Here is a 23,990-nt window from a genome sequence, read left to right as displayed (position 1 = left end):
AAGTAGCTTACTCAGAAGCAAGCAGGCCAAGGATTGGACCTGGGCAAGGCCCCAAACAGGCCCCAAGATGGGCAGAGTTTCATTTACTGGCAGGGTGAGACGTGTCGAGGGGATCTAAATAAACTTTCCTCTTTGTCTTCCTCTCTAGTTATACAACTACACAAATGAAAGGAGTTGCTCAAAAGCTGTGTGCTTGAGGGAGGGATGTGCTGGGATGTGGGATGCAGCGGAAGAAAAGAGGAAAGAAATAAAACATCAGTGACCAATCACAACTGGGAGAGTTTGTGTAAAAAACTCACTTTCCCACTAGGCTGTGTCTCATCTGAGTCCATACTGAGAAATCGAAACACCTGGTGGGATTAATTCTTCATATTTTCTGATAGCAGCTTAGTTTTCCAGTGAATTAATTGGTTGTTTTTTAAAGTGTTTCACAGGAGACCATTCATTTCTTATTCTTCCAGCTAATTCACCGCTGTTGTCCTTACCTTCTCAGGTCAGGCAAGGAGTGACTGGGAGGGGAGGGTGAGGGGCGGGGCCAGCCAGTGGTGGGTTCAGTCAACGGAGCCACAGCAGGGGGACAAAAGAGCTTCATTTATCTGGGAACCTGATGTCAGGGTAATGATGATTTAAAGCTGACCAGCCCTTTAAGACTGAGGATGAGTCAGCAGGGTTATTGCCCTTTAAGACGCTATCTATATAAAGGAGGCAGTTAGAGGGCATCTCTCTCCTCATGTATCTGCATTGTAGTTCTCTGTGTAGAGTTGAAGAAGACTGATTGCTTTCCTGGTATGTGCCCACCACATGTATGTCTTGTTGGAAGAAATATCCTTCTGGGTTCAGCTCCAAGTGGGGAAAAAGACATTGGAAACATGGAGACTGCTTGGAAAGATGGTTTAATGGTGGACAGGATCACATGGCTTGAGTTCCTGAACAGAAAAGGCCCGAGATTCAGCGAGTCCCCAGGTTTTATGCTTTCTCTGTCTTTGAACTTCCTGGGGCCCAGAAAGAGTATCCTGACTGGTTGTCAGACTCCCAGGGGGTGGGGGTCTTAGCTAGCCTTGCTGCTGATGTAATCTCCCCAGGTGACATGTTGTGAGTTTCTGTCCTAGATGGGTCCCATTGTGTTAGTTTCTGTTGCTATTGTGTTGCAGATGGGTCCTATTGTCAAAGATTGAGTTTCTGCCTCTGGCCCATTAACAAAGGGGGGGGAGGCAGGAAGGTGGGAGTTGCTTTGTCTTTAAAACATTTTTCTCCATTTCTCAACCAGGGAAACATAATATTCTGCCTTTTTGATATTTCCCAAAATATTTCATTCTTCTAGGAAAGGGGGTGAGTGCTAACTTCCTACAGTCTGTATATATATATATATACGACTTGTATATAAATCACTGTTTGTAAGACAAACCTCTGTGTCCTGTATTTTGCTCCTGGATTGTCTCAAAGTAGTAGTTACACTGTAAACACTCTGACACCTGAAATTACTCTTGATTTAAATATGGTAAAAGGCACCCAAAGAAGAAAGAACAACATCAGCACACACAAAAAAAACAAAAAAACCCCACCACCAACCCTTGCCTATTTTTGGAAATGGTTCAAGAGGGAACCTGGAGAGAGAGGGAGAGGGAGAGGGAGAGGGAGAGGGAGAGAAAGAAAAAGAGAGAGACAGAGACAGAGACAGAGACAGACATACTTGTTTCCCACAGAAAAGAAAACACACGGAGCCACAAAAGTGTGGCTGGGGGGGGGGGTGTCATGTGATTGGGTGGGAGTGAGTGACATCGAGTTGGCCACGCCCACCCAGGTTTTGTGGCGGTGATTTGATTTCTGTGGGAAACTAGTCGAAATGGCTCTTTGAGTGTTTAAGGTTGCAGACCCGTGGTCTAGGAGGACACCTGCCCAGGAACCGTAGAGCAACCGTGTCTAGATAAAACGTGCAACCTGCACTTGTTAAAAGTGAAGTCAGTCCTGAACCCTCTCCTGATTTTACATTTTTCCTCCTTGTTGATACAAACCAGAAGCTGAGCCAGATTGATCATTAGAGGGAGCCAGACTGTCTCCTGCTTTTCTGCCCTCCCCTCCCTCCCTCTACAGGATTTAAACCTTTGTTTAAGATTCCCTTCCTGGGTAGGAATTGATCTGAATGACCTTTTTTAAAAAAAGTTTTAACTTGTTGCTGAAAGCAGAGCCTGTTCGTGGTCTGGACTGCCAGAGTGTTGCACCACCAGCACTCCTCCTCCTCCTCCCTCCTCGCTACCCAGAGAAGTGGCAGTAGCTCAGGCCCTCCAGGCCCCTGCCCTCTCCTTGACAGCAGTGGGTCTGGGGAGCAGTGAAGGGGGGGGGCTCGGGGGCTGGGCAGTCAAGGAGCCTGGGTGTGGGCCTGGTGGCAGAGGGAGGGTCAGGTGTTGAGCTCATCTTGCTAATTGGATGCAACCTTGAAGGGGCAGGATTAAAAAAGGAGGGTTGGGGCTTTCCTGCCCTTGAGCATTTATGATCTTTGCAGAGCAGGAAGATCAGCACTTTTGGTGGGAGTTTCTCCAGGCTTTAATCAGGAGGGAGGGAGAGCACTCCTTTTCCAGAGACCAGAGTGAGTGGGGTGGGGCTCCTGACTCCTTCCCAAAGACTGCGGCTGAGGCAGAGGGGCCCCAGAGGGCCAGAGGCATGCCCTCTGCAGCGCAGGCAGGCAGGCAGGCAGGCTCTGGGGCACTTTTGTCTTCCCCAGAGAAGAGAAGTAGGATGGCTGTCCTTCTCTGCAGCTTTTCCACAGAGGTGAGGAAACAGCCACCTCTGGTCTCTGCTCCTGTATTTCCAGACCCCAAAGAAGGAGCAGAAGGAACATTAGACTTGTCCACCTCTATCCTGACCTTTATTTCTAGATGGGCGGCAGGTGAGCTGAGGGTGCCTTGGTGTTCTCTTCAACCTGGAGTCTTGGCGCCATTTCTGTGGACTCGGCGCTCCTTGCCTTTTGGGCTCAACGGGTTACGTGGGTTTGGAAAATCTGAAGGGGAAATTATTTCTAGTATGGCAAATAAATTGGGATCTGATTAACTTACTATTTTAATTGCATTTGCACATATGGCTGACATCGGGGCTACTTTTTAAGTAGCACTGAAAATCTTTATTTGAAAGTTATATTGTATTTCAATACGTGTTTCCAGGTATTTCCTAACGAGGCATGACAAACTGGTAGCATGTAAAGATGACTGATCTGGAACATGAAATATTAATTCTTTTAATATGACCTGATAAAATCCCCAAGTGAGGCTGAGATGAGATGCTGAAATTGAATAATTAGTAGGATCCAACAAAAGGTAGAAATCACAGAAAGGGAAACGAAGGCAGCTGCCTAATACCTGAACTGAAATCTGTGACCATCTAGTGCAGGAATGGCGGACCTTTTTGGCACCCAGTGCCGAAAAGGGAGCGTGCCCGCATGCTCGTCTGGGCTGCAACCCAGAAGAGGAGCTGGCCAGGGCACATGCGAGCGCCCAAAAATGTTCCAGTTTCCAGTGCATGCATGCGCACTGGCCAGCTAGTCTTTTGGGTTTCTGGCACACATGCACGCGTGACGATCAGCTAGCCGGAGCGCATGCTCACGCAGGAAAACGGAAAACAAGCTCATGCACAAAGGACAGCTGATCATTATGCACGCATGTATGCCAGAAACCCAGAAGAGGAACAAGCGATGCCACGTGTGCCAGGCGACATGGGGCCGCATGCCACTTGGTGCTGAAAAGGTTCGCCATCACTCGTGTAGGATCTCCTGCTTGGGCCGGGGGGGGGTTGGACTAGATGACCTACAAGGTCCCTTCCAACTCTTAATCTGTTAATTTTTACTATTCGTTCATTTTAGGTTAATAACATTGGGAAACTCAAAGACTTTCTTCTGCAGCACCGGAAAGATTACATAAATGCTTATAGGTAAGTGTCATGATTGAAAACGTGAAAATTGACAACCGTGAGAAAAAATATCAATGCTCCCGTGCCAGTTTCCCAGTCTGACACTGAGTTTAGTGGTATTGTATGAAGCTTAATTATCCTTGGAGTAGGAAAAAGAAAGTTTATACACTGTAAATTGGAGGGCTGTTGTAAGGGCTGAATCCCAGCTGATGCTTGGGGGCATTTTAATATGTCACTGCCACCCTTTCTGTGTGAGGCTTCTAGAATGGTAATAAAGGCATCAGGATGCATAGTTTTCAAGGGGGGAGGAATATAACAAATAGGAGTCCCTGGTTGCCGCTTGATTGTTCTAGTTGTGTGGCCCTATAAGTACATAAATAAACATGCCACTAGCTAATGCGAATTCTGCGAATTCTAATTATTTTAATAGGCCCTTATGTCAGGTAAACAAATGTCACAAAAAATGGGAAAGGAGCAGAAATAGAATAAGGAAGTTTACGCTGCAGTCCCTCTCTTCTTCTGTACACTCAAATGACTTCATGACTGAGTTGGACGTTACATTAAGAGTAGATCTGAGGCAGGTAATCAATTTTCATAGTCAACATTCATTATCCTTTTCTAAAGATTGTGCAAAGTACTATGTTGTCCTAAGTTTTTCTTCAGAAAACATGGCTGAACTCTTGGCTGTTTTTCCCAGCCATCTCATGTCTGAGTATGTGCGAATGTCCGACACTGACCGAGATCAGATTGACCAAGATGCCCAAATCTTCATGAGAACCTGTGCTGATGCAATTCAGCAGCTAAGAGCAGAAGGTAATTTAAGCTACATGTGTTGCTTTAGCCAGACAGGCGGAGAGCTCTTTTGAGGAAAATAACCTTCTGTATCTTTTCATTTCAGCACACAAAGACATCCATTCCCCACAAGTGAAGCAGCACCGAGAAACTGTATTGGATTTCATTGCAGACTATTTAAAAAGTATCAGTTTTTCTTGAAATAACAATACTTGTGTTTATATGATTTGCAAAATTAGTCTCTGCTATTGTGACCACTTCATTTTCAGAAATTCTTTTCCATATGAGGGCCAATTGAAAAGCAAGTTCTCCAGTGAGAAAGGAGGAGTCTGGCAATTTTCTGGAAGAATCTGGCTGGCAGCTGGAGGCTAAAGGCAGTGGCATAACTCAGCCTAGTGGACAGTAGTTTCTATGGACAGTGGGTTGAGGTCTTAGTGATAATGGAGTAGTTATTAAACAAACAAAAGCTTTTTAACTGCTTGGGAAGAGGCAAAGGGTTCTTAATAAATCCACTAATAGTAGTGAGCCAGTGAAAAAACCATGACAGTATTTAAAACAGCAGAAAATATTTAATTTCATTAGCATCCATTTTTAATAATGCCTCCATTTTTTTCTACCTCCTAAATCTTGAAATCTACCTGTGTAGTCACTAGGAGTTGAAAATGGCTTGGTGGCACATGATCATTTAATTCCTGAAATAATTCATCCTCTTTACTCCAAATAAGATAAAAAATGGACATATAGCTAATAACAGAGTCACATTGTTCATTTTCCATAATATTGGACTAGCCATTTTCTTGCTGCTATTAAAAAAAAATGGAAAACAAATTTTATATCCATTTGTGCACCAAACCGTTTTTCAGCAATCTAAAACCATTTCATTAATTTTAGAAGTAGAGTAAGGCAATGCAGTTTTTAAAATGCTCAATGTATTTCCTATTGTATATTGTTGCAGTAACTCTTATTGAACAAGGTAACCTTCATCAGTGTCCCAATATTAAAAACGTTGCCTGTCAGAAATACCTATGCAAGTTAACTTTAGCCCAAAGGTTTAGCCACTCCATTATCCCAAATAGATTTGGAAATGATAGTAAATTTTAAGTTTAAATGTTTTTGTAATAAAGATATGTAAATGATCAGGTCTGGGAGGCTTCACTGTGGTTATGCTTAAAATGAGGAATAGAAAAGAATAATTTAAATGATCAAATTGAAGTCATTTTTATATATGGAAAAAGTTGGTTTATTACATTTTAAAAATTGCTACAAAAGAGAAATGCAACCATGATTTATAAATCAGGAATACTGTGGTGGAAACTGCTCTTCTGTATAAGCCATTTTTCAAAAAAAAGAGGCAGGCATGTAATAAAGTAGAGTTGGCAGTAAATTTGGGAACACAAGATTGTATCCCAAGTATAGAGACCTGGTAATCACAGTTCAGTTTGGATGGCTGTTGCTCTCTTTCACAGGAGTGTGCAAGCTGTACTCGGAACAAAGAGCAATACGGGTCAAGCGCGTAGTGGATAAAAAGAGATTGTAAGTGAGACTTTTGTTACTGCATTGGAAGATCTTGTCAATTTCTGTGCAAACGTCTTGGTCTTTCAGAAAAAAAATATTCAATTTGCTTCCAGAATTGATTCTGAAGCTTTTTTTTAATGTTTTGTAATGTAAACCTAACAAGCAAACATTGTAAGCGTTTCTTTTTAAACTTACCCAGAATTTTATATAGATTTTCCCCCCTCTTTGCTTTCCTTTTTTTTTGGGGGGGGGGCAGAGTGATAATGTATAACGATAGCTTAAGCCTCTCAATGTATTTTAGCTGAATTCAGTGGGATTTCCTTTTTGAGCAGTTACACTTAAGTTTATTATACAACGTTGCTAATTCAGCACTGAAGGTAACTGTGTACAATAGTAAGGATACAATGCACAAGGGGGCCGAGCGTTTCCCAGGGCTGTCAGTATAATTACACCATGCAGCATAATTAACCAGAGGGAATAATAAGCCCACTGCACAGGTTGGCGTGGATTATGTAATCAGGAGAAGTGAATGAATCATCCCGAATACATGGTGCCCAAGGCGGGCAAATTACCTTAAGGAAAGAGAGAACAAATTGTTTCACCCTCTCAAGAAATTATGAATTTCCATATGCTGCTCAGAATGTGAACCTGCCAAAGCTGCTTTTCCTAGAAGTGTGTGTGTGTGGGGTGGTGGTGGTGGTGTGATGGCTGCAATTGCTGGGGAGGGCTACAGGTTTTTCATTTCTAAAGTAATATTGAACATACTTAAACTTCTGTGTGGCAATAATCAAACAACAAACTAAAATCTAATATCTAAAAATTGTTTATTTTGAACTATTCTCCTTTTATTTTTGCAAAAATACTCATTAGGTTGGGAAAAAAGAATTGCCCAGAAGCCTAACTCTGCATGGCAAAATGAATCAATCACCTTTTATGCCCTATAGAAGATCTTGAGGAATCATTGACTTATTTCAGTTCATCATGTTTATGACAATGAGCATATTGTAGTTCTAATCCACCCACAACTGAAGTGGTGTGTATAATTCAAACATGACTTAATTCAGTAAAAGCAAGAGCATAAGTAGCATGGGAAGGATTAAAATAAAAGGATAGTTTGGGGTAATGCTGGCCATTACAAGGACCAACTGACCACAAAACTCTCTGGCAGACGAGGGGGCCTCCTGCTGTCCCTGAAAAGACCACCCCGTGGAGGGAAAGTTGGCTTCCCTGGGAGAGCCCTCCCCAGGGCTTTCAGGGGAGAAGCCCCTTCCCCACATACGGCATCTGGAAAGGGAAGCCCCTGGAGGAGAGCTGCTGAATGTGACCCAAGTGTCGGGCATGACATCCTGGCCTGACTTTCTCTCTCTCTCAGCAGCTGCCATTAAACACAGCAGAGGAATAAAGCCAGCAAAGCAAATTTTTTTCCTACCATGTCTGACAACACATTTATTGCCATCCTAAATTAGAAATGTTTTCTGTAGAGCAACTGTTAAATCCAGAGATGATTGCAGAATAAGAAGAGCAAAATCCAGAATCCTAGGAACCCACCCTCTGATTTTAAATGTAATCGTTGATTTATCTTGGATCTTCCATCCTCAGGTGCCTGCTGTCCTCCTTGGGAGTAAAAACACCCCTGTGTTGAGCTCAACCCCTGGGAACCAAGGGATGGCGCCTCCTTGTGGATTTATTGGCAGCAGGGCCTGAGAGGTGTCCTCCTGCCTTCTTCCAAGATGTATTTCAGCTTCTTGGTCTGGTGTTCCCTGGTAGCCCCCAGGCCCAAAGATGGCCTGTTCTGATTGGGCCCAGACAGGGTTGTCCATAATGATTCCACACAAACCAGCCTTTAAATAGCTGTCAGTCACTTGGCTCATTACACGTTATGGCATTTAGACAGAACAGAGAAAGATGGAGACGTTCCACTCTCCTGTTTCTTCTATTATTTGTCTTTTGTTTCAGTTATTGTGGAAGTTTGAACCAAATTCAGAAATCATTTGTGATGGTATTTGATTGCTTCCCAAGAGGCCCTCTGTCACTTTTGGCCGGGGTGGGGGTGGGGGTGGGCGATTGTTTGATTGCACCCACTGCTGCTGGGACAGTGGCACACCTACCTGTGTGTGTGTGTGGGGGGGGGGGTCTCGGGGAAAGGGCAGAGAGTGAGCCTGGCCTTGAGGCACCCCTGTGTAAACATGGGGAGAGGCAGGCAGGCAGGCAGGCTTTCCAGGCTGATGGGTGGAAAGGAGGAGAGCAGCCCTTGGTTGTTTACTTCTCGTGTTTTGTTCCTTTAGATCCAGGCTTGAGCCTGAGCAAAGCAGTAAGTCAGCACTCACGGCTTCTTGTGGAAAAGTGCCCGAGATGGAGACGGAGGCTTCTCCTCCTCCTGAAGAATTGGAAGAAAAACTCACCAGGGAAGGCAGCCGAGGTGGTAATCCCTTCCTGCCTGTAATATTACAACAGCCATGCTTTAAATGCTGTAGAATGTTGAGGCTCATTTGGCTTCCGGTTGGGGAATTTTCTCTTTATTAACTCAGGAAAAATAGTTTTCAGTTATTTATCATTATGCTGCATTTATAGTGTGTTGCTTGAAAGTGAAATGGTATATTTTATGGGTTTCAGAAGTGCTCCAATATCAATATTGACTCACTCATTGTGGAGCCTTCAAGTCAGTGTTTGTTTCCCATGTTTCCCTCCCTGCTAGAGGAGGGTTTCTGCTACAGCAGCTGCAGACTCCTGGCTTTGCGACTTTTACTGGAACTTGCTCGGGGAAGGGAAGAGTTTCTGTAGGCAGCAAAGAGGAGCGTCCCTTGGCAGCACAGTCAGTTTCCGGCCTCTCCCCTGGAGGGCGACCCTCAGACTTCTGGAGAAGAGATTTCACCCAGGCTCCTAAGGATGGAAAGAAGAGAAGCTTGGGCTTCCTCTAAGGGGAGAAGTCCAATTGCTCTCCCAAAAAGAACGCTCATGGGGATGGGGGACTCGGTGGTGAGAGGAACAGCGTCAGCCCTCCACAAACTAGACATGAGAACAATGGAGGTCTATTATCTACCAGGTGCAAAGATCCTGGCCGTTGGCCATGGTTTGTAAAATCAGAAGATTTGACCATTAAACCTGCTGACGATCACTATCCTTTTCTTCGATTTCATGTCAGAACTAGTGACATTCCCAAAAGAGGCTGGAAAAGATTATTAGAAGGATTCCTAGTTGCTAGGGAGGAAGAGTTGAGCATGGATATTGTCTATACTTCCAGCTGAAGGTCAAGGCCACAGAAGGAATGAAGGATTTTGGAGCTGAACTGCTGATTGGAGAGAGTCTTGTTGAGAAAATTCCTACAGCATCTACAGGGATGCTCCTGGTGAGAGATCTGGTAGACCAGGAGGAGGGGATTTGGAAGGTGTCTTGTTGAGGGAATCTGGAGAGTTTTAAAATAGACCTGGAGTGGAAAGGAGACTGATATCCAGAACCACATTCAAGCTATAGAATTCTGTTAAATATAAGCAGTAAAGATAGTGTTGCGTTCCTGGTTGCATTTCTTGTCTGGACTACCTCACAGGGATATGATTCTTGGAGATCTGAAAGTACCCCTCCTGTTCCTCACTTTTACATTCCTGAAAACTAGGGAGGGTCCTTTCTGAGACATTTTCACCCCTCCTCAACCTTCAGACTCAAATTTTACTTATCAGGCTGTTGTCTAGGCTGCAGTCATTCCATCCCACTTCAGTGAGCCTCTGGCACCTTGAGCAGACTTGACTAGTTGGAGTCCAGCTTGGCGCAGAACTGAGCAACTTTGTCAGCCTGATAGCCAGAATACCTCATGGATGATCCAGCCTGTCACTACATAACAAGGACCGGGTCCCTCCAAAATGGGCCGTTAGATGACTATTGACAAACACAACAGGGCAGAGAAGTACATTTTGCCATCCTTATTGCCGTAGGTGATCCAGACTATGGACCAGGTTTGATCGGATTTGCTCATGTCTTCTATCTCTTGGGGTGCTTCACGTTCTGGAACTCTTCTGTAAAGTGTGCTCTGGGAATAGCACACAGGGAGAGCTTATGTGGCACTGACAATGCCCTCTCCAGCCCATTCCACACAGTGACCGTGGTCTTAGCCAAACTGCCCTTGGCAAAAACCCTAAGCTCTGCCATGGGATCCTCCAGTCCTTCCGTGGGGAGGATGGCACCAGTCAACCAGGAGGCTGTCAGAGAACAATCCACCTGTGGCAATACGGTTGTGGCAGTGGAGGATGATCCTCCCTTGCCAGATCGTTTTGCGGTTGCCCGAAACCAAAGGCAGACCCAATGGGCAGCCTCTGGGATTCATTGGGCTCTCAATGAGAAGGGGTAGGTCCCTGCTTGCCATGGAGGCCACCAACTCTTGAGCCACCCTGGGCTCAACACCAACAGCAGCAGCAGCAGCTGGCTGGACGTGTTTTAAGGTCTTTGGGCATGAATAGCAAGGACTGACTCGTTTAGGCCAAGCCAGGAGGGACACGACATCCTGGAGAACAGATGCCCACCTGAAATTCCTACATACCAGGCAAGAACTGAAAGTTTAAAAGAAGCAGAATTGTGTGGCTTCGCTTCATATTGTATTGGCCTAGCAATTTGGGACTGGCTTCATGATGATGACAGTTTTGTTTGGCTTCTTTTGCAGAGAGGAACCTAATTGATGAGCACCCTGATTTTAGTCTTGGTCAAGACAGCAGAGGAGAAGACGAGCTTTCCCCTGAAGAAATCCAAATGGTAATTAATCTTTTCATCTTGAGCAGGAAGCTAGGGTTAAGTGTCTGTCCCTCAGGGACTGAACCCCTCCCCCTTCGATTTTGACAGGGAGGATCTTCAGCTCCTAAACGGAGTTTCCCAAGGCCTCTCGCCCATCAGCCAGCCTGCCTTCTGCTTACATACTGGGCAGCCTCCTCTCGCGTAGCACTTGTGCACCACCTCCTGAATGGCCAGCATCAGGAAGTCTCCAGAATTGTAGTCAAATTTTCTCAATAGAAATTTGGAGACCTGATGGGCTCTTTAGGTATATTTTGCATAGATGTGAATAGGCTTTTCTTCTTTTTTAATTGGATGGAGTGTAATGTTTTCTAACTTCTGTTTATTTGATCTCTGACCACATAACTGTTTTGCAAATATTTTCAGAGATGTGTCTGCTGCATTAGTAGTAGTTATACCTTGAATATAGAAATAATTCTCATTCCTCCTCTCCCTCTCCCCATAACTCAGTTAAAGAATACTTGCTCAGAAATTTCCGGGAAAAGGATGCATATTTTTAATCTTAGAAGAAGGCAGATATAGATGAAGAGTGTTGGAGAGGAGAGCCCTGAATTCAGATCTCTCTTCAACAATTCTTAGATCGTCATGTCTTCTCTGGGACCTTCCTTGTGTGATACCGGCAGGGATAGCCTAAGAAAAACTGAATTCCTGGAAAGAGTTTTACTGAAACTTACTTTTTCACATAGATGGTCCATTGGAACTAAGCTTTAAATTGCAATAATCTTTGCCTTTCTCCTCCCAACCCCAGTTTGAGCAGGAAAACCAACGCCTTGTGGGTGAAATGAACAGCCTGTTTGATGAAGTGAGGTACAGTTTTTTCCCCTTCGGTTTGCTTTTTTTTGACATTTTGATCAAGATTCTCAGCCCACATCACCTGCTTGAGGTGAGGTTGTGTGGGCAGCACAGTGGGAATTGGTGCTTATCCCAGGGGCGTGTCTGTAGATCAGCCTCTCAGTGGGGCTGGTGCTTTCTACAAATTCTGTGCTCTGGTTCAGCCTGTAGTTTTTGCAGCCTATTAGATTTCCCAACTCCAACAGGAGCCATCTCTGACTAATGCAGTTTTATATTGCACAGATAATAGGTGTCCATTTTTTCTGTGTAGCAGTCTGCATTTTTACACACCTAGAACCTACACCTAATTATATAAATTGTATTTTTCCAATGTTGCTATAAACAACTGATCTGCTTTATATTAAGCATCTTATTGAAAATCTGCATCCAGTAATCCTTCACTATTTTAGGAATGTAAGATATTCTATTTACTTCATTCTGTAAAAATGGGAAATGTTTATTCTTAACTGTGTTTATATATAACAGAGTCTTTTTGCTTTCCTTTGTTACATTTTGATCATTTTAGGCAGATTGAAGGGAAAGTAGTTGAAATATCTAGACTTCAAGAAATATTTACAGAAAAAGTATTACAACAGGTAAGAAGAATCTCATATTTGACTCTTTTACTAAAGCATTTTGAGTTCTAAAAAAATTCATGGCACCCTGTAGGATAGAGGCAAAGCGTCTATGATGATGGAGCAAAATATGAATTAATTATAATAGAGTGGGGACCGTGAGGAGAGTTACCAAAAGAGTTTGTGTAACACACATTTGCTGCAGAAATATATTTCAGGAGAGAACATTATGGGGGAATGAACAAGTGCACTGGGGCTATGAAGATACTGCCGAGTTCCCAGATAATTCTTCCAATTCCCAGTGCAGCCTAGATCCTTTGGATTGCCTTGTGGTCTCTCATCCAACTCTGTCCACCTCAAAAGTCATATTTACCTTTTTCCAGAAGGGTTCAGCCAAGGTCATCTAGCTGCTGCCATTTGCAGAGTCACCAAATATGTGTTAACTTAATTTCTAGGAAGCTGAAATTGACAATATCCACCAGATAGTTGTGGGTGCAACGGAGAACATCAAGGAAGGCAATGAAGACATAAGAGAGGTAAACTTGGCCAAGGCTTTCTTGATTTTTATTATTCTTGACTGGCCCCTGGCAAGTTGTACTCCAGTAGCCTGGCTCTGTTGCATTTTGAAGGAATACAGTCTTGTTTCTGGTTACACTTATTCTGTGTGGTGTGAAGATGTGCACATTCATTCATTCAAAACAGTTATATAGCCGCCTATCTTATAAAACTCTGGGCAGCTCAATCTGTGGAAGTGCCTCCCTGTCCAAAATTAACCGTGGGCAGTATTTGTAGCTGTGGGCCAACCACTTTCCTTAAGAAGGAAAGATTGGAGACTGGACAAAAACTCTCCAATGCTGTGGGGTCCAGGATGGCGTCTTGGAGGTGGGCAGCGCTCCACTGCCTCCAGTCAGCTATGCTTATGGGTGTGGTCCCTTCCCCCCGAATGTAGGCTGAGACCCTCTGCACCAGAGACACCCTAACCCCTCGAGCACCATTCTTTGGTCAAAGCGTCCTGCACACTTTGCAAGCAAGGACCGATGGACAACTGATAAAATGCTACTTCTTTGTTCTTACTTCAGCTAAAGTAGTGGCATAAAATAAAAACAAAATAAAAAGGTGGCGAGAGCATACATTAAAAACCTTAGTGAATCTGTCAGTCATAATTTGATTGGCCTTTTCTTTCTGTATTCTGCTCTTAGAGGTTGCCATGTGGAACGAAAGATCTGAAGACAAAAACTATGTTGGAGGCATAAACTGAAAACAGTTTTGCACATTCCTGAATTGCCCACTGCAATTTACATCTTTTAAAAGGATGTTTTTTGTTTTCCACAGGCAATCAAGAATAATGCTGGATTTCGAGTGTGGATCCTCTTCTTCCTGGTCATGTGCTCCTTCTCTCTGTTGTTTCTGGACTGGTATGGAAGCTGATCCTGGCCCGCAATAAAGGCTGTGGAACCACCTCGCCAGGTGACACTGTAGTTCACGCATCATGGCTGTAGAAATATGTATATATCGTATGTGTGTGTATGTGTGTGTGCCTCTGTAAACTAACGCTCAGGAACATCTCAGAAGTCACAGGGAGCTTTAGGCAGCAGAAGGAAACTGAACGGCTGCCAGGAAATGCTCAAGAAAAGTGTTGACAGGTACATGATCATAGCAGTGAGAAGTTGCCAAACATTTGTATGTGATGAAATGCCAATCAGCTGCTTCCTCTTCAGGCATGGGGCTGGGGGCAGTGTTTTCCAGCATGAGGAATGCTACTGGTCTTCCCTGTTGGTTGAAGTCGGTGGAGCTGCCCCCCCCCCAAAAAAAGTCCCCTTATGGAGAGGGGCTTCAGCTCAGAACAGGGGCTACTTGGATCTTTCCAGAAACTCTCCACTCCAACTCCCTCCTCTCATTTTGTCTTCCCTTTCAAAGCCCCAATTGGCCTCTTCAGCTTTGGGGACACCGAGACTCTGGGGTCTGTGGAAGCCCCCCCCCCCATGAAGAATGGAGAGGAAGGGGGTCTTCTTGAATGTTCCAGTGCACTTCAGTTTACAGCAAACAGGGATTGCTCAGACATAGTCATGCAAATAATCATTATTAGAAAGGTGTTTTAGAAGAGGTTTTTATTGCAAGTAGTGTGATTGGAATCCTTCATTTCTTTTCCTCTTCACCGCTGCAAACATCTATTTAAACATACGGAGTTTGAGACTTGAGCATACTATTTTATTTTACACAGAGTGAAAATGTCAAAAGTTACATGTGAATTCAGTAAAAGTACTGACTACTAGGGAATACAAACATGGTGTTGTGTGTACAAGAGAGAACTCCTTGATGCAAATGAAAGATTTGGCACATAAGTTATTGCTTTTTATGTATTCCACACAACAGCGATTACATACCAAAAATTGTACAATATGTAACTATATTTAATATTAAAATTTCCAACAAAACCGTAGATGGCATTTTCCAAATAGATTGGTGCAAAAAAAAAAAGTTCTGGAAGGAAATATAATCTAGAACCATGTTTGTCTTAGAAGAAGTTTAGAAAAAAAAAGACATGTTGATTTTAAAGTGTGTTTCGGTAAAATTAATGAAACTTTTGACATTCCACTGGGAAATAATACATTCAGAAGAACAAAAATGACAGCAGTTGTGAGCTACAACCTGCAATTGAGAACAGCAGACAAGTCAACGCCAGAGTTTGACGGAGGGTCTTCCTAATGCAGTACAGTGTTCTTTCAACCATCTCCCATCCTAGGAAAGATTCACAGATTAAAATGCGCCACTGTCCTATCCCTAGAGCTTAGCGGTGGAGAAGCCGGTCAGATTTACGCCCGTCGACCCAGTGGATTGCCGCCCTTGGCTGCTTATGCTGCAGGGGCTGAAGTGGCCTTGCCAAACTCCCTGGGAAGGAACCGATAGTGACTGTGGAGGAGCACTTGAACATCATACTTTTCATAATGCAGGAGTCTGTCAAACATAGTGTGTACCTGGCCTTGTGAGTGCTTAGCTTATGTCCAGAAAGTTGCCTTGCCCTCCCTCCCCACCATGCCTTTTCAACTTCGGAATCATCTGGATGTTGCCATCATTGGAGGCACTTTATTCCTCAGATGGCTGACGTCAAAATTCCACTGAGCTCAAGGGAACCGATGTCTCTTCCCAGCAGGAATAGGAAAGGCCAAAGAATGCTGCCAGCAAAGGGTATTTTACAAGGTTAAGGTTTCCAAAAGAGGCCGTTATAATGAAATACGTCCTTTCTAGTTACACAGATTGTATGGTGGGCTAAAGAGTTTCGGTCTTGTTTATCTCCTTAAGTCACCACTATCCCTCAGAATATTTTGTCCTTTATATTCTTGCCCTTTAATTAAAACTCCTAATCTGTCATTAAAACTGTACAGCTCTTGAATGTCTAATTTCTATTTTGTTTGCACAAGATTCTTTCATGTAGTGGAAACAGTGAAGTGCATGCTATAACAGAAGCAATTAAGCCTAAAGGTAATGGATGTAGTGAGCAAAATAAGGCCGGTTTTATTTCTTGGTTTTCATTTTGGAACTGCAAGCCATACCCATGAATGTTTGGATTTCAGAGCCGATTTAAAGGGAAACAAAACACAAGGACGCACAGTAAGAAGCACGTTATCCCACGCCAACAAGCCCTGCCTGAATGACTCTGTCAGATGTCTAAATTACAAGAATGTGCCTAAGTTTGATGCCACTGAAAGAAATTGGTGTTAGAGCTCTAAAGCAATGCTGATGTGCCCTGGACCGTTAACGCCCTACTTTCTTTTTCGTTGCTCCGTTTTGCAAAGCAGTTGGCAGCAACCAAAGCAATTACACCATAAATTATGAGCAACCTCTAAGTGATCCTAACAATGAGACATTCCATGAAAACCACCTTCGGACCCTTCGCCATCAGACTTCCTCCTAAACAGGTTTCTCAGCTGCCTCAGTCTCCTGCTCAGAAAGTTTCTCTTCCGAAAGCACCGTCATCCATGGAGAAACTGATCGGGTGATGGTCTGCTTGGCCAGGTTGTAGTGGTTGATCACCGTGTAGAACTTTCCTCGAGCGCTAGAGTCTTGTTCGGAATAGTAGCTCTCTAATCCAGCCGGAATGCATTGATTGTTCTGAAAGACACAGATGCCACACACACACACACACACACACACACACACACATACACATACCTGAAAACCAGAGAGAAAGCAAGGCGGCACTGGGTGTGCATGTGTCTCTCCCCCAAAGTATCCGCAAAAGAGAAAGCGCTGGGCAGCTTCTTGGGCCCAGCAGAGGTGTCCCCTTTCCATTCATTTCTCCCCCAAACCTTTAACCTTTCTTCCTCCAGGGCACCTCAGTGGTTTTCCTCTCTCTTTGCTTCTCCTGCTTCCAAGATTTCCAGGGTGCCCTTGGCAAAAGGATATTGGAGCTTTTTCTTGTCCTGTGGCCCTTTGTTTCTAGAGACTGTCATTTGTGGGGTCTTTGATACCACCCACCACCTTTCTATTCCTCTTGAGAATAAAAGAGAAATTTCTCTCTTCTGAGGAAGCGCCTGGAAGGTCTGGCCCAGCTTAGCATGGGAAACGCCTCCATCCATGGACCTAAGCTGGACATGGACCCAGAGGCTGAGAGTCAAAGGACCATTTGCCAAAGTTGTTATTCCCCAAGGAGCCACGTTTTGCAGGCTGTTCTGAACAGAAGGGAGAAGCCTCTGCTTGAGAGTTGTCAAGTGCCAAAATGAGTTGTTACAGTAAAAAACAACACGGAGGGCACAGGAACAAGTATTCATGCCTGGCTCTTTTTTCCCCATCTCTGCGCCTCAACAGACACCAAATGCTTTCCCTGCACCCTAATTTTTATGCCCTTCCTGCATGACTATTCTGCCGGAGACCCCGCTGACTAAACATCTCTTTGGCTTTCAGTCCCCTTCCTTACCTTGAAGACGAAACCTTCTGGGCAGGCTTGGTCGTACTTATAGACCTTGTAGACCACCAGAAACCCAACGCAGGTAAGGAACGCAAGGGCAAACAGGATCAGGGCGGTCGCCTGCAAATAGATTGCGGTTTCTTTTAAGTACACGTTGCTCTGAAACACTTCTGAGCAGACCAAAGGACCGTCCTCGACATCTCACTTGGATGCCACTTAGCTATCTCAACAACCCATTGTTAAATCCACTTGCTGCAAGCTGCCCAGAGTTGCTCTGGATAGTGAGATGGGCAACATAAAAATTTAATAAATAAGTTTACTACTGTGTGATGTCTCTGTGTAGAACAGAGCAGTCTTCTGTTCCTGCATATTATCAGGAAAGCCCCTTGGCTGGACAATATAAAGCGACTAAGAATATAATGCTAGATGATGGGGCCGTTGGGTTGGGTGATACTCAAGATGTTCCTGAGCAAGAAAGGAGGATCTTCCAAAGCACCTAGGAGTTTCAGTCAAGTGTTAAGAGGAGAATTATAATGACAAGACATCAACCTTGAAAACAAACAAAAAAAGCAAGGAAAGTCTTCCAGAAATTTTCCATTCAGAAGGTTCCAACCTCAATTTGGTGTGCTGAAGAGACAGACAGAACTAATTTCAAGAAGATCAGAGATAGGAGTAAGCTGAAATTGCCTACAGTAAAGATGTCTGCTTCCAAAGTATCTTAAAAAACATTTACTAATTATAAAAACTCCTGGTATTAAAACATGAAGGTAGATTAATGTCCTCATTCTCAAGTCAGAAGACTGGAAAAACCGCTGAAATATCTATAAGAATACAGCAAGCAACATAAAATTTAAAATACAACACCAGAATAAGCCAATCAATAAAAAAAGCACAGGTAAATGTTCTATCTGGAGCAAAACACAGTAGTGAACCAACTGTAAGAACAGCTACGAAAACAAACCGATGGACCATCAAACAAATTGACCCAGAGTTCTTTCTCGAGGCTCAAGTTATCCTACTTTGGACACATTCTGGGAAGACCCAGCTCTCTGGAGAAGGTGGCTCTCCTGCTGGGAAAGATGGGAGTGCTGAAGAGCTGAGAGCATTCAGTCAACTCAGCTGGAGGGCCCCGTGCCGGTTTAGCAGCCTTCCCTGCTGGCCTTGGAAAACTCCAGCAACCCATACAGCTGTTGGGACTTGGCAGTTTAATTGTTCCCTTTACATACTGTTGACTAGCAGACGTTGGAAGACTTCTCTAAAAGGCTAGCCACATGTTGACTGGTGTTTCTGGGTGCAACTAGGAGGGTTTGCGGGAGTTTCACGGCGAAAGCCTTCCCTTTGCTGGAGAGCCCATCCTTTCCTTCTTCCCCTCTGGCACTGTGAACTGACACCACCCAGAGGCCCCGGCTGCCTCCCGAGGCCTCTCCAGGGCCCCGTTGCGTAGCGGCAGAGCTCAACAACCTGGGCCTGAAAATAATCCCCAAGCGATTCAAGCAAAGGGAATGGAAGTTTGTTTGTCTCCTGGCTTCTGGTCTACACAGGGCAAGATCTGATCAGACTCTCGGTTATGTATTGTATGGTAAGTGGAAATATGCAGTGAGGTTTTCTGTTTTTCACAGGAGAACTGAGAAATCTTTAATCTTTAAATAATTGTCACACTCTATTTGCATAGAAAAAGTATTTGACGTCTCAGCATTTATACAGCGCACTCTAATGCCAGTAAGAAGCAGAAACCAGTAAAACGAAGTTCATAACTAGACCCATGTTTGTTTGCTGGTTCATTTCTTAATTCGGGCATTTGGCTAAACCACATTTTGAATTTCCAAACTCTTAACAAGCCAACTTTTGTGCCTGTGCTGGGTGACTCTTCCCCCTCCCTGACTCAGCCCAAGATCCCCGGAGGCTTTCGCAAGAGAGCTGTCCTGGGGTGCCTCCATGGATTTGCCTTTGCTGCCTGGGAGCTGCACTGGAAGTCTGGGTTGATTCCTTCAGCCACATCTTCTTAACAAGCGTTACCCTTGTGATGTGTAGCTACAGTCTTTAACTTATCAATGCATCCATTCATTACCTTTTACAGCAAATAAATTCCCTTTGGCATCGTCTTAACAATAAAAAAGCTAAAACATTATGAAATAGGTAAATACATATGATGTACTACTACGCTTTGTTTTATACTTCGTAAATTACAAAGGCTCTCGCAAATTCATCCACAGTAGTTGCTCTAATTCTTCATCATTTGATGCATAATTTGTATTCCCTGCTAAACACAAGACCTCCCTGGATTAATTCTCACATCCAGACATCTTGCTGTATCGTACAAGCTATCCAAAAATCACTGCATATCATTCAGATTCTCAGTCGACCATATGGCATCATTTGCATAAAAATGGCACTGACATTCATGATATGAGCCAATAAACTCCTAACGTCATCGAGGTTTAAATCTATGTTCCTTGCATATTTATCAAAATAACAGCTTACACCATTAAGAAAAATCACACATTCTCGTTCCCTACGGTCTTCTTCAAGTAATATTTTGCTTCTACCATATAAAACTTTTATGGCATTAAGGAACCAAACTTTAATGCCATGTTTATATACTTTGCATTTTCTCTAAACTAACAAACACAATAGAAAGGTGTTTTTTTCTTACAATTGTATATAATGAGCTGCTAAACAGAAAACTCTTCTTCCCTGATAATAAAGCTGCCGCCGCAGGGGCCTTCCTCAATGTGTGTCCCCCTGCCTGCTCCCTCTCAGTTTCTTCTGGTTAGAATTCAGCCAGTCAGTTTAGAGGCAGAGCCCTCTGCAGTCTTTACATTCACTCTTCCCCTTGTTGTAGTAGAAGAGCAGCCTTCTTCCAAGTCTTGGGCACTGTTGGGCAGTCTTCCTATGGGCTAAGCAAGTGGCATAGCTACAGGGTCCCTGAGCTTGGTGGTTCTCTTGCAGATGTTTCATGACCCAACTAGGGAACCTCCTCAGAGCCAAATCCACTAACTTCTAGCAACTTCTGGGTCATGAAACATCTACAAAAAAACAACCAAGCTCAGAGAGAGCATCAAGGATCCCACAATTCAACCGTGAGCTACAAATAGTCTCTTCTATTGGCATAGCTATTCTATAAGCTATCAGCCTTCCCAAGTAGACCAGGCAGGAAACACAACCAGATGAGCTCATTCTACTTTATTGTAAGGCTACCTTAACAGAATCTTGCAAATCCGAAAGTACAAATCTCCTGTTATTTCTTTACAGCTGGAAAAGCTAGGGAGGGGTCCTTCTGAGTCTCTTTTTCCACCCGTGAGGCAGCTGCAAGCTAGGCCCTCTCTTTTCTGACTGTTCCCTAGGCAATATTTCTTCACTCCGTCCCCTAAGGTCTTTCTCACATGCCATTAGATAAAAAAAAACCATATCTGTATTTTAACATGTCTCCGTTACTCAAGGAGTGTCACAACTTTCCATATGCGATGGTCATCATCTGTCCCACAGGGGCCACATACAGGATTCCTTGTATTGGTCAGTTTTGATTATAAGTGAAACAAGGCCAGTCTTACCCCAAAGCACTGCCATTCTCTCGATTCAAGTTAAATCCCTGATGTAATGTCATCAGTAAATTTATGATGCTCAACCCTAAACATTTACGACTATTTAATCTATATGATCACTGGAAAAGAGTAGATAAAGAAGGAAATTGAGAAAGTAGATAAATTAGTTAATATGGAAACTATGGATCAGAGGTTTGGAAAGTTCACCTCTAGCACATGTTTAGCACAGGTGAAACTGTTTCCATACAAATACAGTTCTAGCAGTTCCCATCACTTTCACTGAGGTTAAGTGTGTGTGTGTGTGTGTGTGTGTGTGTGTGTGTGTGTGTGTGTGTGTAATATGTTAAACTTCAGTCCCTTAAGGCTTAAAGGATTCTGCAAGGAAGTACTGCATACCTTTACCTTAATTCTTCAGTTTTCCTGTGGCAATTATTTAATTTAATATCTGCTAGTATTTTGAAGCGAGATAAACGTAACATTCATTTTTTCATGCTTGAAAATGAGCTGATATGGCTTACCTTGAAACGTTCTGAGATGCCTTGAGTGATACTGACTGTGAATTCTGCAATTCGGGGAGAACGAAATTTCCCTTTCTTTCGATCGGGTTCATATTCCGTTTTTGTCTTCACCACCACCTTTTCAATGAACACCAACAAAGGAGCCATTACCAGCACATTACTGCCTCACCACAACTGCATCTGCCTGTTCTTTAGCTTGTGATTTGCATGCAGCTTTTGGTCATGAGCCACAGAATAAAGAAGTTGGAAGTGACAATCCTATGCCATGGCCAAGAGCGCACAAAGGATCCCCGTTTGGTTTATTTTGTCCTTTCAAGCAGACAAAATATAAATGTCGGGATTTAAATAATTCTCTGTGATTTTCTCCCTGGGCGCAAGCTGCAGAGTCTGCCAGGAAATGCTTTTCCATGAAAGAAGACTAGAAAGGGCATTTTAAGGACATTGGGTTCAACCACCTTATTTTCTAATCAGCTTTGGATTTATAATTATTTTGTAAATTAATATGTGGTCTTTAAACAAATGCTTGTAAAGTGAGGACTACCTGAAGCCTAATTAAAAAGGAGGTAGCAATTTCCTGTATCCCACTGGGCAAATTGGCACCACATAAAACTAGTCCTTGACTGATCCTGATCCACGGCCCTCAGGTGCGATTCCAATTTTCAAGCCTGGGTTCCAAAACTCTTGATCAATTGTAAATGGCCTTTAGAGCAGTAAAACATACACCCTTTGGATACTTATGTCTAGTAAAAGACATACCCTTTTGTTAGGAAAGGCTGAACAAAAATAGGATAGAGAATAACAGCAGCATTAACTGAAGAAATGACTCTAGATATGACAGTTAAACCAGGAGTGTGCAAGCTTCTTCAACTGGGGTCATATTTAGCCTCTTCTGAGCAGTGAAATGGGGCAAAAGAAAGAACAACATGAGGCCACTTCAATCAGAATTCAACTTAATAGAGCTTCCCTTCCCTTAATAGGAAGGGATCTTGGAGGTCTTCTAGCGCAACCCCTTCCTCTAGCAGGAGACCCTATAAACATTTCAGACAAGTGACTGTCCAGTCTCTTCTTAAAAACCTCCAGTGATGGAGCACCCACAACTTCTGAAGGCAACTTCTACTCCACTGGTTACCGTAATTGTCCTCACTGTCAGGAAATTTCTCCTTAATTCCAGGCTGCTTCTCTCCTTGATTACTTTCCATCCATTATTTCTTGTTTTGCCTTCTGGTGCTTTGGAAAATAAGTTAATCCCCTCCTCTAGTGACAGCCCCTCAAATACTGGAAAACTGCTGTCATGTCGTCCCCCCCCCCCCCAGCCCTTCTTTCCTCTAGACTGGCCATATCCAAATTCTGCAACCGTTCTTCATAGTTTCCAACTAAGTTTAACCATCTTAGTTGCTCTTCTCTACACTTTTTCCAAAGTCTCAACATCTTTTTTGTAATGTGGTGACTAAAACTGGATGCGGTATTCCAAGTGTGGTCTTACTAAGGCTTTATAAAGTGGTACTAATACATCACGTGATTTTGATTCTATGCCTTTGTTTATACAAAGGCTCAACAGAGACTTTATTTCCTTAGAGTCCTGCGGAAAAATTAGGTGGAACAATGGCTGATGACTTCTTTCTATCTGTCTACGATAGAAAGCGTCCTCACATACTATATAACAGTATGGTATGCTGGTCTAACAGCTGTGGACAGGAAGGCACTACAGAGAGTGATCAGTTAGGCAGAAGAAACCATCGGTTGCTCTCTAACACCACTAGATGACATTGCCAGGTCTCGCTGTTTCAGCAGAATAAGGAAGATACTTAGGGATGATTCACACCCTGGCCTGTGTCTCTTTTCGCTTCTACCATTGGGCAGAAGACATCGAAGCATAGCCAGCTGGACAAACAGGTTTAAAAACAGCTTCTACCCATGGGCTGTCAGACTCTTAAAACGCAATCACAATCACTTCATGCACATACTGAAATTTATGACTAGTCTTTTACTTGTATAGGGATTATTCTCTATACTATTTGTTGTTTTGTATTTTCTGTTATGGATTGCACCAGAGAGGCTAAACCAATTTCATTGTATATATGATGTACAATGACAATAAAGGCTACACTATACAACCAAGGATTGTATAGTTTTTTTAGCTTTTTTGGCTGCTGCTACACACTGCTGGCTCATGTTTAAGTAATCATCCACTGGCACTCCAAGGTCTCCCTCACAGTTGCTGTTTTTGAGCCAGATTTCATCTACTTATATTTTGGTTTTTCCTGCCTAGGTATAAAACCTTGCCTTTCTCTACATTAAATTTCATGTTGTTGGATAGGGCCCATTGTTCAAGTCTGTCAAGATCTTTCTGGATCCTGAGCTTTTCTTGTGGGGTTGTTGGCTATTCCTGCTAGTTTAGTGTCATCTGCAAATTTGATGACGCTAAGCTAGCAGGAATAGCCAATACTCAGGAGGATAAAAACAATTATTTAATTTAAATCACAATATATGAACATTATAGTCTGAAAACAACATCTACATATGCAAAGTGGAAAGAGGGCAAGTGGAAAAGAACAAGTGAGTAAGAGGTATCTTGCAACTGTAAGGAGGGTGGCAGGAAAGTTCAGAAGGAGGGGGGTTGGCAGGGGGTTGCTATGACAAC

At 43.4% G+C, this 23,990-nt stretch overlaps 2 protein-coding genes across 2 annotated transcripts in view; one reads left to right on the top strand and one right to left on the bottom strand.

The window, feature by feature from the left end:
* Positions 1-13,870, top strand: part of STX18 (syntaxin 18) — a 32,913-nt gene extending 19,043 nt beyond the window's left edge. The window contains exons 2-11 of the mRNA XM_070948797.1: positions 3,851-3,918; positions 4,595-4,710; positions 4,796-4,873; positions 6,156-6,222; positions 8,490-8,623; positions 10,853-10,941; positions 11,726-11,784; positions 12,335-12,404; positions 12,839-12,919; positions 13,716-13,870. Coding sequence (XP_070804898.1) covers positions 3,851-3,918; positions 4,595-4,710; positions 4,796-4,873; positions 6,156-6,222; positions 8,490-8,623; positions 10,853-10,941; positions 11,726-11,784; positions 12,335-12,404; positions 12,839-12,919; positions 13,716-13,811 — 858 coding nt within the window. The 3' untranslated portion in view covers positions 13,812-13,870. The remainder of the gene's footprint in view (positions 1-3,850; positions 3,919-4,594; positions 4,711-4,795; positions 4,874-6,155; positions 6,223-8,489; positions 8,624-10,852; positions 10,942-11,725; positions 11,785-12,334; positions 12,405-12,838; positions 12,920-13,715) is intronic.
* Positions 13,871-14,495: 625 nt separating this feature from the next.
* The window catches only part of NSG1 (neuronal vesicle trafficking associated 1), a 12,650-nt gene continuing 3,155 nt past the window's right edge, over positions 14,496-23,990 (bottom strand). Inside the window, exons 3-5 of the mRNA XM_070948798.1 lie at positions 21,350-21,466; positions 17,299-17,409; positions 14,496-16,493 (exon numbers count right to left, since the gene is read on the bottom strand). Coding sequence (XP_070804899.1) covers positions 16,293-16,493; positions 17,299-17,409; positions 21,350-21,466 — 429 coding nt within the window. The 3' untranslated portion in view covers positions 14,496-16,292. The remainder of the gene's footprint in view (positions 16,494-17,298; positions 17,410-21,349; positions 21,467-23,990) is intronic.

The sequence above is a fragment of the Pituophis catenifer genome, unplaced genomic scaffold (assembly GCF_029215685.1).
Source record: "Pituophis catenifer annectens isolate HBS135680 unplaced genomic scaffold, rPitCat1.0.hap2 SCAF_8, whole genome shotgun sequence".
In the NCBI taxonomy this organism is placed as follows: domain Eukaryota; kingdom Metazoa; phylum Chordata; class Lepidosauria; order Squamata; family Colubridae; genus Pituophis; species Pituophis catenifer.
The sequence above is the reverse complement of the archived record's forward strand: the minus strand, read 5'-3'. Positions and strand labels throughout refer to the sequence as shown.